This window comes from Mugil cephalus, chromosome 21 (assembly GCF_022458985.1).
Source record: "Mugil cephalus isolate CIBA_MC_2020 chromosome 21, CIBA_Mcephalus_1.1, whole genome shotgun sequence".
Classification (NCBI taxonomy): Eukaryota; Metazoa; Chordata; class Actinopteri; order Mugiliformes; family Mugilidae; genus Mugil; species Mugil cephalus.
The window spans coordinates 20,151,835-20,169,030 of NC_061790.1; the positions used below are offsets into that span (position 1 = coordinate 20,151,835).

The 17,196-nt window shown below is 39.3% G+C and overlaps 1 protein-coding gene across 1 annotated transcript in view; it reads right to left on the reverse strand.

Moving 5' to 3' along the window:
- slc16a10 (solute carrier family 16 member 10) overlaps window positions 1–17,196 on the reverse strand; it is a 28,662-nt gene that overhangs the window by 4,451 nt on the left and 7,015 nt on the right. The window contains exons 2-5 of the mRNA XM_047573979.1: window positions 8,015–8,159; window positions 6,525–6,948; window positions 1,482–1,625; window positions 650–878 (exon numbers count right to left, since the gene is read on the reverse strand). Coding sequence (XP_047429935.1) covers window positions 650–878; window positions 1,482–1,625; window positions 6,525–6,948; window positions 8,015–8,159 — 942 coding nt within the window. The remainder of the gene's footprint in view (window positions 1–649; window positions 879–1,481; window positions 1,626–6,524; window positions 6,949–8,014; window positions 8,160–17,196) is intronic.

The window sequence follows — 17,196 nt, forward strand, 5'->3', positions numbered from 1 at the left end:
TTTCTTGAAAAACAGCTTTGGCTGGAGGCAACACTAAGTGTATACTGTATGTGTTTCTAATTTACACCAATGCAGTAACACAAAAGTGCATAATTAACACTAGATGGGGCAAAAGACTTTGGAATATGATTACTCTCCAGAAACAAAGAGCAAACGTAAGGTCAAAAGGCCACTGGAGATATTAGATCTGCCTCTTAACAAGACAACCTAAGAGAAAGTGCACAGACTAACAACTACTATAAAGAGAAAACAAACGTTTTTAAAGATGGTTTTAGATGGTAACTGTTGAAATGGTGCTCCATACGATGTACAGATATTTGACCTGGCTGTAAACTATTAGGTAAGTTCACACTGATTTTGGTACAGAGACTGAGACATTAATTTAAAACAGTATAACTTGTGACTATGATGACCAGTCTGCCAAAATTATGATAATAGTATCAACCTCCTCAAAGAAATAATATCTATGTCAGAGGTCAGGTTTTAGTATCTCTGGAGCGTGGAACAAGAGAATTGCTAAAGACTTCACAAAAACGTTCTAAACTGCTTTACAAGACTTTGAACATGGTCAGTAATCAGCATGCCATGAACCTATGTCACATATGCCGGATTCTACAACACTGAGCATGAATGCAGTCTCTGGTTTTACCTGCAATTGGGGGCCCCACAGTCATGGGGACGGACATCAGTCCCAGCAGGAAGCCGATGGCCTGAGACACGTCTTCAGATCCAACCAGCTCGAAGGCGATGGGGGCCATGATGCAGATGAAGCAGCCATCAAACAGACCCATCAGCAGGCACACAGCGATCAATCCACCAAACACGTGGCACAATGGGATCATCATGGACATAAGGCCAATGACGAAGAAGGAAGCCACCTACACGAGGAAGGGAGATTTTTTCTTTTCTTTTTAGGGATTAACAATCACTGTAATCATTCTAGATTTTTTTTGCTACTCTTTTTGATTTCAGAAAAGAGTTTTGTACCATACTAACAAATTCCAGAACAAATGGGTGCACATTAGAACTGGATGTCATTTTAAAATAATCACAGTATGCGTATGGTTCAGATAATGGATGTATTACCGCCTATAAAATAAGCAAAATATAATAGTTGAACTGTTTAATGCAATAAATTGTTTTTCCCAATTGACTGTGTCAGATTTTATTTAATACATTTAGAAATTTAAACCTTTAGATATTTAAAATATTTAAATGAAAACTGAATTAATTTAAAGTAATATTTTAATTAACATTCATTCTTGTGGGCCAATGTGATTTCTCCCTGAACCTGACCTTTCATAACAGAAAATGAGACTTTTGAAGCTTATTACTGCTTAAAATGCAAATACACATTACAGACAACCACACAGTATGACCACATGTCACAAGATCCTCACATCATCATTTAAATGCTGTCTCAGAGGGTTTCAGGGGTCAGAGCTTCCCCATGCAGTCTGCACTTTTTGACACGCACTCACCTGCAGGTAGACTTTGTTGACGCCGTCAACGTAGTCTGCCACTCTGCCAAAGATAAGTCGACCCACGCCAGACGTGATGCCAATGCACATGAGCAGAATCTCTTTATTGCTGTCAGTGCCGAAGCGCTCCTCCACATGCTTCATCTGCAGACATCAAATGAAGCAGATGAACATACCAGTGTCACATTGTGAAGTTTCTTCCAGTCATAACGTTCACCATAAATCAGTCATAGTCCAGAGATATTATTTACTAAGTAAAGTGAAGGCAGCTGTTAAGACTTAATATTTTTCATTTAAATTACACTGATTAGTGTAAAAGCTTCCTGGGAACTATGGTAAATGATATCCAAGGTATAAAGAATATATCCATTATCCATTGTGGACAGAGCAGTGAATTGAATTACATTTTCCTTTTCGTTCTAGAGTTTTATATTGGGTTATTTAAATTTTGCATGTTTAAATGGAGTAGTGTTTCTGCAACTTTCAATATTTCTTTTTTTTTTTTGAAAAGTCACATGGTTCAAGTCACATGAATGAATTGAGGATGCGATACCTCAGTTGCACAAAATGGTCAGCAATCTGCATACTTGTGCAGAAATCTGCGTGTGAGGGTTCGAAAATGTTGGGGCTATTGAGGCCAAATGAGTGATTCCACAGGGTGTCGAGTTTTTCAAACAGGGTGGTAACTCCTATTGCTCTGTACTGCAGCAGCCATTGTTCAGGCAGCGGGTCATTGATGCTGCCCGTCAGAACCCTCATCCAGTTTGTCCACAATTCACCATTCCTCCTTTGTCCTCTTTTGTTGCAGATGATTGCCAGAATTATTCACATGTTATTTGCTATAGTCATGCACCTCCAGCTGCAGAGCACTAATGTATAAAGGCCTCAGTGTGAGAGTGAGGGAAAGAAAGGTCTGCTATGTGGAGCCTTGTCAGTTTTTTTTTTTTTTTTTTTTACCTCCAGGCATGCTAAAGCAGATCTGCTCAAAGGGTCCCGTTTCCACTACATCCTGATCACCACCCCTCACACATCAATCTGCATAGACCTCTGGATGACTTTATGTCTTTGTCAGTATCCCACAACCACATGTTCTGTATTCAGGAGAGTCCTGCTCAGAGGGGATTCTCGCATCCAAATAGCAATGCTGCAGGCAATTGAAGGTTCAGTGTGTGAACATGCACCAGCAGAGTAACTAATGATACATACACCCAATCAAGGCTGATCCCTGGGGAGAAGATTTGCACAAAGAAACCAGATGTGTCTGGCATTCTCCCAGCTAGGCTCACAGTGTTTGAAAGGCTCACATGTTAAATGGGGGGTGGGGGGTACATTTTCTGTTGCTACTGCTTCATAGTAATATTTTTTACTTGTACTGTTATATTTTTGTAATACAAAAGGAATTGGATTCTTCATCTGTGATACAATATGTTGATGAACTCCCAGACACAAAATAGCATGACACAATCAATGACAATGGCCAAGTAAGGAACACATTCAGACATGCAGAAAACAATACATAACTTAAACCCCATGAAGAGATTTGTAAATTCTATAAGATCTGATGTCACACTGATGGATTACTGGCCAGACATCAGGGCAAAATCTATCAAAATGATACCTCATACGCAGTGATTGCTTGGTTGCTTGGCGATGCTACTGGATGTCTCAGGCAGACACAAGATATTCCCTCACTGACTCGTTCACACACTGCATCAATTATGTCTGTTATGTATGTCGAGGCTTCCTGCTAGGTGGCAGGACAGTGCTGTGTCACATGTTTTCTCATTACAAATAAAGCAAAAGAAAAAAAAGAGCACCTTTGCTCTCTCTCTCTAATGGGATTAGCTGGCTAAACACAGATTCAGCAGTTCTCTGGGCTGTGCCATTCTTCTGCTTATCATGGAGCTTTGGCTTTTAATTTCAGATTGATCATTTAGTTTTTCTGCAGAGTCCATACACTACTGCACTTTGCTGTGACAATACATGAAGCAAGTTTCCACCAAACTCTGAAGTGCCTGGCAAAAAGGACTGGCAAAGGAATCCTAAACAAATATTCATTCATGGTATTTCATTTAAACCAATGACTGATTGAACACAGTGGTCTATTTTTGTAAATGCTATCATTTGCACTAATTTGTATATATTTGTGTTTTTGTACTGAAAATGAAAAGCACTCCACTCTCGTTATACAATGTATATTAACAATAACGGGCATTCTATTCTATTCTTCAGTAATGAGAACTGTAGATTGAAGCAGGATGTTTGCTTTTTGACAGTGTGCGTGTATTTGATCACGTTACAGGAACATGTGATGAAACTCTCAGTCTAGCAGATAACCTTGTTGGATGGAACATTGTAACCCTATAAAATACATAAACACACACACACAAAAAAAAGGTTTAACAACAATCTAACCTGTGAACTACAAAGAACCTAATCACTTCCGACATTCCCCACAATGCATTTTCACTTCTCACTTTGAGAAGAGAGGATTAACTTGACTAAAACAGAGAGGTGCATGACTACACTCCTGTTATTTGTCTGTCTATCACTGCCTAAGGTTAGTCCAAAGTATTTTACTGGCCTGACAGATCTTTGTCTGGACATCACCAATTCTCAATGGAGTGACTCAAGGACCTAGTTTCCCCCGACACATCTTTTGTCCTTGCTGGCTTCAATTTTACATTTTAACCAGTTAATTTCAGGTATAATTAATAAAATTAACAACAAATTTCCCTGTGAATAAGCTGCTGGAACATGGTATGCTGAATGCAGTTGTCCACAGGTCCACACTAATTAACAAAATACAACACAGTAAGAGAAATGTGCTCTTAAAGTCTGTTTCAGGGACAGTTTTCCCTTTTAGAGCCCCACTGTGCACCAACCCACCTTCCCTCTGCTCTCTCCTCTTGGCTTTTTAATGGTCATTAAACATCCAGCCCTCTTCCAGTCCACACACTGCAGCCCAGCAGGTGCTCCTTATTAAATGCATTGAAATAAATATAAGTAGAGCAAGCTTTCTACAGAAAACTACCTTCTGTAAGTCTAGTCTTTCATATGTTGGTCAGTTCTGCAGTAGAACACTGTCATATTCACCACTCTGTGCTTGGCAATACACGCCTTTTATCAATTCATTTATAGAGCAGATATCGTCAGACAGCAGAATCAGCAACATGTGGAAAGGCGTGTGTGTGTCCAACGCTGGACTTTACTCTTTAACAGTCTTAAGATACGTATGGCTTATTCAGCTATGGTAAGAGAAAAACAAGCACGGAACAGGGGCAGTGCTTCTATAAAAGGCTGTGCTCAGCATTTTGTTCAGGGAAACACACACTTAGACACAAAAGTATGGGGAGGTTTTGAGGGCCTGATAGGCCTTGCTTCCTGAGAGGCCAAACAATGAGCTGTTTGACTCTTGTTTTTTCCTTCTTCTTCTTTCCATACAGTTTCATGAGGCTTGGGCTTGACTTTAAGTGCTGGGAGGGGGCTACTATGTCTAGGGAAGAACGGGTGCAGGGGCTGTAAGGCCAGGGGTGGGCCTAAGGCTGCAGCCGGGCCCCTGTGGTGTTCCAGTCTGAGTAGAGACACAAGAGAAGTGTTGGGAAAACAGAGGCAAGGATCCCTGGGATAGAGTGATCTTCCTCCAATAACAGAGTCACTGTGTCCAAATAAACAGGCACCTCCTGAGTCTGTCCAACACATCCAGACTCTCTCCTCTGCAGCCCTCACACAAAGATGTTTTCTTAAAAGTCATTTTCACTCTTATAGCTGAATTAAAACCTAATTCATTTAAAGTGACACCGGTTTACAAAACTGCGTCTTCATGTCATATTTGACAACATTCATCAGGGCCACAGTTGAAGGAGCTCATGTGGATACGTGCTGCTAGGGAAAATGAACACATAAGAACTCTCTTTTGATATAGATGCAATGTCTTACATATCCTAAACTAGTAGTATAAGTATAATTAGTATAAGTACAATGATATCAGCATTGGATTTATGGTATTCATATTAAATGCCCATGAAAAACCATATCATTCTGTGGGAAGGAATAGTGGTTTAAACGAGTTCAAGTGAACTATATATTGTACTATATTTTATTTTTCATCTGGAAATTAGATTTCTAAAACAGAACCAACTATAAACATATGTCAGTATTTTAAAAGGCAATAGATTTAACATTGCTGTGTATAGAGGAGCTCTATTAAAATAAGAGTTGTTTGTAATTTATCTTGTGTGTCCCTTCCCTCCCCCTTTCTCTCCTCCATCTTGTTATCAGTGTCTCTGGCCTGGGTTTGTGTTTTTCTGACCTGTGGAGCTCCATACCACATCTGGTTGTTGTGGACTCATCAACCTGCACAGGTCTTCATGGCCTGTAGTTGTCCTCTTTTACCAGGATGAACAGTTCTCCAACCTGCCTATGATTCCTCTTACATTGTCAGACTGCCACTTAACATCATCAGCTATATCTTGTATTTGTATCATCATTAGATGAGAGGCGGGGTACACCCTGCACAGATCGCCAGCCTATTGCAGGGCTAACACAGAGACAAAAAAACATTTGCACTCACACTCACACTTAGGGTCAATTTAGGGTCACCAATTAGCCTAACGAGCATGTCTTTGAATGTGGGAGGAAACCAGAGAACCCGGAGAAAACCCACGTAGATACAGGGAGAACATGCAAACTCCACCCAGAAAGGCGTCAGACTCCAACCCAGACCTTCTCGAGGGAGGCATCAGTGCTAACCACTGAGCTGATGTACCAACCTTTATTATATTATATGTTTTATTATTATTATTATTATATTATATTATATTATATTATATTATATATTTATATTGAAATTAATTAGAAGAAAATGCAAACTCCCTACAGGCCACAGCCAGATTCAAACCCAGACCTTCTTGCTGTGAGGTGGTGGAGGCCATCTGAATGACAAATGACCCAGAGGGTGGGCCCACAAATAACAACACAATATGTATTTAAGTGATTATAATCAAACTTTCATTAGATCAGTGGAAAAAAAAAATAACTCACCAGGTGAACATAAGGCACAAAGTAACCATAAAGGGCTGCAGGGATGCCAAATGCCCAAATGCGATATCCCCAAGACTTCCAGATATTGACGTTGAAGATCTGACGCATGCGTGACCTGCCTGTTTGGGAACTGGTGGGTTTGACAGGCAGCAGGGGCTTATAGGTGAAGCCAGCCAGTATCAGCCCAGACATGAGGATGCAGAGGACACGCATAGTGTTGTGGAGGCCCAGTTTTTCCAGCATGCCTGACAGCACAAAGGGCAGCGTGATGGTAAAGAAGCTACTGCCGGCCGTTACGATGCCATTCACCAGACCCAGTCGCTTCTTGAAGTAGTGGCCCAAGATGACCAGGCTGGGCTGGTAGGCAAAAGAGCAGCCACAGGCGAACACAATGCCATAGGTGAAGTACATGGGACCCAAGGATCTATGTGCAAATAAAGCAAGAAGATACATCACTTTTGAGACTTCTGACTTCAGCAGATAATTCAAACAAGATCAACAATTTAGTCCACCGGAAAGTGATTACAAAGTTATGGCGGTACACTTGCTGCTGTCTGTCTGTGTGCTAATGTAAGCATTCCCTCACGTGTAGACTAGTATGAGATTCTAGGAAATTATTAACAACAGAGTGCTACAGTACAGAGCCTCTTCCCACAGAGTGATGATAAAATGTAGCAGTAGTGTCCTTTGTTTTTGGAGATCAACTCAACAGGTGCTAGAATTTACTCTAACTTGAAATAAAGTGAAATAAAATATAGTTGGCAGATAATTTTTTGTGGTTATCAGAATTTTCATATGCAACTCCTATTGACAGCAAAGCAGACTTGACAATATACCATACCATGTGCAATTCCCTTTACAGGGTTGAACACATATAAATGCTTTTATATATGTATAAGCAGTAAATAAATAAATTATAAAAGATTACACAGACTTGTAATAAAACATCACTATATACGATTTGTGTTATTGGGCACTCATTAACTTTTATATACCAGTCAGCAGATGGAGTTTGCCCACTTATTTTCATGATTGTCAGCACTTTAAGGACATCGTCTTAATTGCAAAACATGGATGAAGAAGATCATGTGGCACAGGACTTGGTGTGGTGGGGCAGTTTTGTTAAGTACTGCTTCCAAAGGCAAGAATGGATGTTAAATCTCAACTTTAAGGTTTAAGACATAGGAGGATGTTAAGACAAATTATATCCATAGTTATTCCATAAAAACATTTGATATGCTGAAATGATCCAGAATTGCTACTAAATGGACGTGTGGTGAGACCATTTTGGCTTATAACCCAGGTGATTATAAAACCAGGTGTCACCAATGGCATGTAACCTGAAAGCAGCTAAAAAGTACAGAGCCTGATATTTGAACTAAAATCATGGAGCGTTAGAGGAAGGGTCTACTATACAGTGGGCTTATATAGTGTATGATCTATGCAGTGATGGTACAATGTCACTTTGACAAACTTTATTGCTTCCTTACGTAACAAAGGAGCTGGCCATTAGGCCGATCAGGCCAACAGTAGCCCCACTAACTGCGGTAATTCTGCAGCCGAAGATGTCGGTGAAGACACTGACGATGGGAGAACAGAAGAAGATCATCCCCATGGACAGGGAACCCACCCATGCTGCAGGAGACACAAAGAGAAAGTGGAAAAATGATGAATGAATCAGGAAAAACAAGCTATAGATTGGTGATTATCACATTGCATTCAAAACAGAACACAGTGTCCAGGAAATGAATGTTACAGACACTAACTACAAAACAGATGCATATGTTACAATAATAGAACACTGCTGCTTATATCCATGCGTGCACTCAGAGAGACACAAACACGTAGATGTGGTACAGGAATCTTGCTTAGGCAACCACTCATCAGATGCCTTAAACATGTCATCGGTTTCCTTTTAATTTCTTGGCTATACAATAACCCAAAGCTGGAAGAGAGGCAGCAGGAATGCACGCTCAGTGGACAGGAAGGAACTTTCAGAAAAACACTTGTGCCACATACACAACACCAAGCACACACTCATCCTGGAGACAGTATCTAATAGTAACATCACATTCACTTCCTCATTACTGAACGAAACTCATAATAATGATATGACCAACATTTAAAAACTCACTTCCCACAAAAGGTTTAGTTTGGGATGGACAACATGAAAAGAATCCTCTATTTATGTGTCTAGTTTTATATCCTAAATAATAATATATGTAATGTTAAAGATATCGTTGTTTTGTTTTTTGTTTTTTTTTAAACTGACCAAGTTAATCAAATGGGTATAGTAGTAGTTTCAGTAAAGGTAACACAGTGACTAGACTAAAGTAAACATCTACAGTGCGGATCAAAGGTTCACTGTGACTGTGGTGCAGCAGATCTGAAACAGTAACAGAACCATTAGATTTGATAATTTGGGATTCATCAAAGAACAGTATTTGGAGTTAACTTTTCTGCAAAAGCTTCATTATTATAATTTCAGTGAAAGGGGTGAAATGGATAGTGTCATTCTGCTTTGGACAAATAAAATAATTTAGGTTGACAGAGCACACCAATACATATGTTGTGCTTTGTGGCGCCATTTGAGCATTAAGAAGAAGACAAGAAAACCTGGAGTAAGTGACATGGTTTCTCTGGATGCTTGAAGCATGTTTAGGTCTCTAATGATAAGCCTTTCTATGCTAGGTAGTAGCACACCTAGCACATGTGACACTAAATATTTGGACAAAGCTGTTTTTCTTAGTTCTTAAGCAAGGTCAGATGACACTTGTGGGAAAAGTAGAGCAGCTGGACTTTAACTGTTTTTGTTGTCTACGTTTTACATGAGCAAAATGAGAGATTGCTGTGTCAGGTTTCAGGGTTGTTGCTGGCTTTACAGCTGTGTCTTCAGTCACTTTGAATCCTCATTTCACCCCATGCTATCGGAGTATTACACACACTCAGGTTTCCCCATAGCTATCAGGTTATGAAGAACAGGAGAAAAACACCCTGCTATCCTAACAGTAATAATCCTGACCATACTGTCATCAGCTTTGCCCTGGTCAACGTCAGACTAGAGAGGACCTCTGTTTCAATCTGCAACCAGCAGCTTTAAGCCACACGCTAATGTCAGTGCTAAAACGAAACAGAACTACAAAATGGATATGAGTTGAGGCCCCTGTTCACCATGACAAAGCTACAGCATGTCCATCATCCCAATTCAAGTTGTTGTTATGTTACTGCAAGCATTAAAAAGGAATTTAGCAATAAACACAAAGCAACCAACTTCAGCCTCATAGCGATGGAGGAGTCTTCAGTTAAATGTCTAACTGGCGTACATCCCTGCAAGAAAAGAAAAACTTTGAGATTGAAAATAATTTGTACTCTAACAATAAAAAGTATTTTCATTTGCATTTGAAAATAAAATTAATAAATGGGCAGTTTGAGTTCTTGTGTCCTTGGACAAGATGATCAGGAGCTGGTGTCCTGAAGGCAGAGTCTGCTACTAATTGTTAGTTAAGTCACAGTAAGGACAAAAGTACAAAGACACACACATAAGTGGTGTTACCACATTTCATTCTTATCATAATATGAATCTGGTAAAACTAAATTGGCATTTCATTACAGGGTGTGTTTCAACTGATACAGAAAAAAACAATCCCTCTGCACACAATTGGAGAGTCCTAAAACCAAACAGATCCCAACAGAGCAGTTCCAGACCAATTCTCGGCCCAAAACAATCTGTGGGTTTGAGAGAGGAGTAAAGGAAGCCATCTATGTCAAAGTGGAAAACCCTTCTCTAAACAGAGGAGGTGGACTGAGATTTAATTTACCAACTATTTATAATTCAGTTTTGACTTCTGTCCCCAAGAAGTTTCAACACCATTCACAGTCTCCAGGCTCCCATGGACAATAGCCTTGTTAGAGCTCTATTCATAGGGTAAGTTAGCCTAGGCACACAGTTCCCCCCATTCAAGGACAGATAAGTACCAGCCATTACGGTAATTAGTGACCCCAGTCTCTGGTCAAGCAAGTTTCGGGTGAGTGGTACCCACAGAGTTCATTCCTATTTAAACCTCAATTTCCCACTAGTTTATCAGAACTGAAGAAGCTACTCGGATGAGTGGCGAAACGTCTTCAAGAAATTCTGCAAGTCCAGCTGACCTTATTCAACGCTTTTTTGGATAATCTGTGGGAAGGGGAGCTTGTACGGCTTTCAGGCTCCTACATGCAAACCTTTTGGTAACCCATTTACCATCATCATGTGAGATGACTTACAATGTATGCAACTGGTCTGTAACTGGTCTGTTTTCTGCAAACTTGTTGTATAATGACAATAAAGAGCATTCTATTCTATTGAAGACAGTAGGATTCATGTTCTGGGGAGTAAGAAAATCAACATCCTCATGTCTGGGCTGATCTCCAGGAAACCATGAATATCTGTGCAAAAAGGAGCTATTTCCCTGGATTCTCAGCAGATTACCATGGACATAACAATCGATCCTCTGGAGATATAATAACTAAGCCACATTTCATGACAAAGCACGATACACAATACATTTTAGATGACTTCATACCAAAAATGCTACTACCAAAAATCCTAACAGTACAATGACTGGGGACTTGAATTTTCATAAGTTCATGACAGTGTATTCAGTATTTGTGTCTAGTAGTTGCTGTGTAAAACTGCCCTCCTAAGAACCATGACTTGGCTAATCGTCCAGGGCAGTGACTCAGTCAAAGACTCATGAATGTATAATCTATATTTAGTTACCTTCCCCCTTGCTTAATATACTACTCTGGTTTCCCTGTGTGAACCAAAAAACTGTCAAAGCCTCTTCAGAGGTATTCCAGACAACACAGTTAATCAGAAAAATACCCCAGATTCAATGGAGGCCACTCTATCTGGCTCGCATTTGCAGAGATGGCAGCCTGCTTTAAACTACATAATGTAATAAATGGGCAGTGAACAAGAAGGGTAAAGAACCCCTCAAAGACAACAGGAAATTGCTGTTGTAGTCTGCTGGCTGTCTTGATTTAAAAGCATTTACGCTTCAGACAAAGACAAATTCCAGATTGAAAAATGCAATATCAGTTTTCTCTCTCCCAGTGACATCCACCATTTGCCTCAGGTCCCTCTTGGACACTGCTTGGACAAGGCAGAGTTGCCCTAAGGTGTCTGTCTGCTTTGTTAAAGAGTCTTTGCTGAAAAATCATCTGCTATGAACCTGGTCACCCCACAGTGACTGCAGAACTGCAGTGCACTTTTCTTTTTTTTCCCTTTTCTTTTTTGCTGTTTATAATCTTTAAACTTGTAATTGAATCATTCTACTTGGCCTCTTGTGAGTTTTCATCTGATATATGACAAAAGCCCTGTTCAAGAACACTTGAATAACATTGTATCCTTATTATGCATGTTATTCTATAACATCTCATGAATAGATTATTTGACCTAGTAATTTGAATTGATTATCTGTTTACCCATAGTTAACCGCTGTTTGTTTGGTCGGGTAGTTTTCTGTCACATATGTAACACCAGTGGATCTCTAATGATTCACTTCGATTTGTGAATGAATTCAGTAGACTGGCATCAAAGCAACCGTGTTGGGGACAGGCTCACATTGTGGTAGCAGAACATTTTCCCAGCTTGGTCAAATAAACAGCTTGTCCCTAGAACATTCTCAGAATCTCTCAGGTTACAATCAGCTTCCAAAATGGAGAATGAGCACAGGCTTCATTTAACACCGGAGACCACTTATGAGCACAAAGTGAGGAGAAAAAGGTTTCAATAAATTAACTGCACTCACTGCCAACAAACCAGAAACAGGAATAGACAACAATCTTTGTGTTTAGCATATCCTAAGTATATTTAGCCAAAAATATGTCATCGGCAGACATCAGTATTGTACAAATGCTAACAAATTGTGAGAGATGAATAAGTTAACTATTTATTTAGACATTTTAACATTTATTTTCACTAGAATGTCACATTTTCTAGATTCTAAATTGTCAGCGCTGATCAGTTTTGAACATGATTGTGGTAAGACCCGTTTGTCAGCAAATGTGCATTTCATAACAGACTTTTCTTTTTATGATGACAAATAGGTGAACTTATTGTAGATAAAAAAAAAAGTTAATGACATTCACATATCTTTGATTTTGATTTTGTGCTGAGGACCATTTGTTCTGTTCTTCTGTCATCAGACAGGTATAATACATTTTATAGAGCTGATCATTCAGTTGTGGTAAAATATGTTCCATATCTTGTTCATGACTACTGCAGTGCCTTTAAAAATAAACAGGACAGTTGGCTGATTAGTCTGTTTCTGTGGATGTATCCTTGTTTGTCCAGCTGTGGTGGTTATTTCCACTGACGCTAATCAGTCCAAATTTTTCTGCACATTTCAAGTGAATCACTTTTGGAAATATTCAGTAAAACCTCAAAACCAAGAAGGACTGATGCTAATATGTTTACAAACTGAACAGAGGTAAATTACTCACTAAAGGACATAATCAAAGTAGAAAGGGAAAGGGGACTATTTCATTAATGTTCTTCTCTTGGAGGTGTTTCACTGTCTCACACTGTCGCTTATGATTTATTAGCAAATGTTAATAGTTCCAAGTTGCAGCTTTGATTGGTGATGATAGCGAAAAGATTCCACAACATCTGCTGGGATTGATCTGACAAGAATAATCTATATGTTGGCTTACAGGTCCAGGGTTACCTGCAGCGCAGTGCACACCTAGCCTGTCACACAGTGAACAGGAACACATTTGATCCATGCACATTGGATCTCCACAGGCAGAAAAAATGTCAGTGCACTAGCCTCAACTTCTCCTGCAGTAAAACCTCCCAGCAGCCTCCCAGCCAGCTCACATTACAGTCTAAGTTTTAGACCCACTGACCGGGGGTCAGGAAGTGGACTGTACTGTGCTGAACTCAACGTTGGCTTCCACATGGCAGAGCAAATTATTTTTTTTACTTTCAAAAGTAAGAGGAGGAAGAAGAAAAAGAAGAAAGTCAAGAAAAGGGAAATTGTAGACACACATCCCGTGTTTCCCCACTGGACTAGCCTCGGATTACATCCAGAGCATGTTTCCTGATGCTTGTCTCATTACCACAAATGGGCAACCCATTCTTCTTCAAAATAGGCCAAGTGCCAGAGTTAATGGATTTACAAGTCGTGGTGGAACATGTTTGGCACATACCTGAAACTCATTAGTACCATCTCTCCTGAGGAAAGCTGTAGTGTCAGCCACAAGCACAGGGACCTCTCTACAACCGACTGTGGTCTGCTCTAACATTTTAATAAGTTTCAAAATAAATAAAATAAATGAAAGATTTTTAAAAGAAGATATCCTCATTTGACAGAAAGCCATGTGCTGCAGTGTTCTGCCAATGCACCTTGGAGTGACAATCATCCAGTCAGGCATTAAGTAGAAAAGCCCCAGTTTTTGTTCTCCTATAGGTCCTGACCAATTACAAATCATAATTAATCCCTGTTCAACAGGATTAGCTTCACAGGAGGAGGTACACTGAAAAGAAAAAGAAAGAAAAGAAAAGAAAAAAAATCCACCTGAACTCAGTTAATCCAGATCTAAGTTTTCAAATTTGATTACACTGAAAAATAATATACGACTAATTTAAGTAATATCTCTCTGGCTTCCACTGTAAGCTAACTTGGTTTGAGATGGTAAATCACATTTAATTTTGTTTGCCAAATAAATAATACAATTCTTTCTTATCTTTTTTATTGTCTTTTGCAGTAATGACTTCCTCTAAAAAAATACTATAAAACAGACATTCCTACCAGGAACATCTTCAGTACCTTGATCTTAACTAAAACGCTTCTTACTGTACAGTTAAAGTATATAGTGTAAAGTATATGGTGCTGTTCAGTTACAAAGAGCCCAGTCATAACCCTACTCAGGGCCTCTTGGTGCAGCAGTTTCACATCTGGGCCTGAATGGACCATATAGCATCACAACCATTACTCCATCTCCAGGTCACAGCAGCTGGAAGTCATTTGTATGGGGGTTGCTCCACTGAAGGAGGTGGCGGGGGAGAGGCAGTAAAAAATGCCATTTTTTGTGTGTGTTTCTATCCCAAATTCAAACTCATGTCCTCTGCCTGTTTTCTGACTTCACCACAGGAAATCTTCTCCTCATGACACAGCAAAAAGTCGTGGAGCAACTTAAGACTAATTTATGGCTGAGCATAAAATACAGAGAAAACACCCCATATGTATGTGTGGAATTTCTTCTCTCTGCAATGGCTATGAGGTCCATATGAAAACTGTTAAACTGTTGTGTTGAGTTGTGTCTCATGTCAGAGGAAAAAGAAAGGGGTGGTATATAAAGCTACTTGGTGATTGGAAGAGATTTGTATCCACCCATTTTTTAAGCAGCCATATACTGCTGGTATAAGCCACACTTTGAAAACACCCCTAACTCAGTCTCTACTTCTTCTCACCAGAATTGCTTGCCTGACTGGTATCTGAATCAAGAACAAGAACAAAATTCCTTCGTGTAACCTCTGAACATGTTTTGATGAACTTCAGTCCGCATACATTTCTTTCTAACTCTTTATCTATACAACATTTTCTGTACTGAAACAAAAGTTACAGTATATAGTAAAGTCTCAGAGTTCTTTATAAAATCAGCTAATAAAAATGCTTCTTTCATAAATACATGGGCACTGTAAGAAATACAACGGACATGATGTGTTTCATGGCTGCTATGAGTTTTTACAGATCATAGCATGATGTTGCCTGGTACATAGTACATGGTGATGTACTGTGAGGTGCATAAGTAGTACCGAGCTGTCTTTTATGAATCGAATTTCCCTTTGGTCAATACATGTATTACATGCATGGATGCAGACAAGAGTAAAGAAGTCATATAGAGACATTCCTTTTAAAGGGGTAGGCATAAATTAATGTAAATGGTAAATGTAGACCAAAAAGCAAAATTATATTTAATGTTAGTTCCACACACAACAAAATAAAAAAATGCAAAAACACTACATATTGTAAAAACAACAACAGAACTGTAAAGCACAGGCCAAGCACTGTAGCACCTCCACTCTGCTACTAGGTAGCTAAAAGAACCTAAATGACCGTATTGATTGACTAACTAATATCCTGGTGTATTGGCCTAGTGGTCCTGTGCTTTAATGACTCCCTGTCAATCAATTGCTAAAGAGCCATTTGCTCATGTGTGTTCCAGTCTCTCAGTTTGTGGGCAGATGATGCATGTCATGTGCAGGAAGCCAAACAATTGGTCCTCCTGCTGCCGCTGAAGTGGTGCTCTGCGTCCAATGTGTTTATCTTTCCTACACTTTATCACTTTATCTCGACAACCTTCAGCTAAACTCAGACTCAACCATACGCACGCCTGAGATCAAACGGCCTGACAAATATTAACCTGTGTATGTTTTTAGCTTGTCAAGGTCTTTTGGGCCGATTAGAGCCATGAATCAGTCCAACACATGCTTTTTGCTGCAAAAGCTTACCGTCATTTCTGTTTCTCTCCATCTACCAATATTATTAACTGTATGTAAGATAGATAGAATACAATAGAATAAGATACTGAGGTAGAAAAATAAAAGCAAAAAAAAACAAAAACACAGAAGAGGACAAGGACACTTAAAAAACAAAATATACATAGGTAGATAAGGTGCAGTGGCAAGATGATGGCAGTCGTACTGATGATACAATGGTAATGTTATTGCAACTAAACAGTATGTAATAGTAGTAGAGTATATATAGTATATATAATAAGTATATAAGTATAATAATAATAATAATAACAGCATATAGTACTAATAATGGTGGCAACAGTATGTAATAAATAATAACATACACATAGAAATGTGTCATATGTACAACATGTGCAAAGGTGACAGGTAGATTTAGTGCAGTTCTGTGATGGTGGCTCTAACAGAGGTAGATAAGTTGTAAAATAAAAAGCACTATATGTTCAAAGCAACCACTGATGTGTAACTACCATGCTTTTGTTAACTGGAAAACAAATAATTTATGGGACTGCACTCACATGGACTCTTTGTGGACAACAGTTCCAAGGGAACCAGCAGAGACTCCTGGAAATTTTGGCAGCACATCAATATTTTTTGACAAACTTCTCATTTAATTCACTGACATAACCTGAACTGAGCATAGCCAACTAGTCCTTTACGAAATAAGACAATCTTTAAGTGCCAGGCATCTGTGAAAGCATTAGAAAACATTTCACAATGTAAGCCCTCAACCAAGTTTCATAAAGGCCATGTGAAACTCCAGCAACTTAGCAAAGAACCGCTGAGGCAGCAGTATAGTGAATGGTAAGGGTGAAGTCTAAGTACAGACAAACATAAACTTCAAACTCCACAGTTATTCAGAGACAATTACAGTTTTCCACTCAGGGACAAGGCAGAGAAAAGTAAAGTGAAAAAATAGAGAGGAAGGTCTAACACAGATTCCTTCCTCTGGGATGTGATCTCGGTCCAGTGGGTTCTGCCTTTAGAGGATGGACTGCCTTGCAAATATCAGACGAAGATGAGGGCAAGGACTGTATACTTCAGTTATCACAAAGTGTCAATTATGCTCCACTGTGTCAGAAAACAAGTCAAAGTAAAGTAGTGGCACCAGGTGAAAACTAGCTTCTTGCCTCTGGTCAACATGTAGAA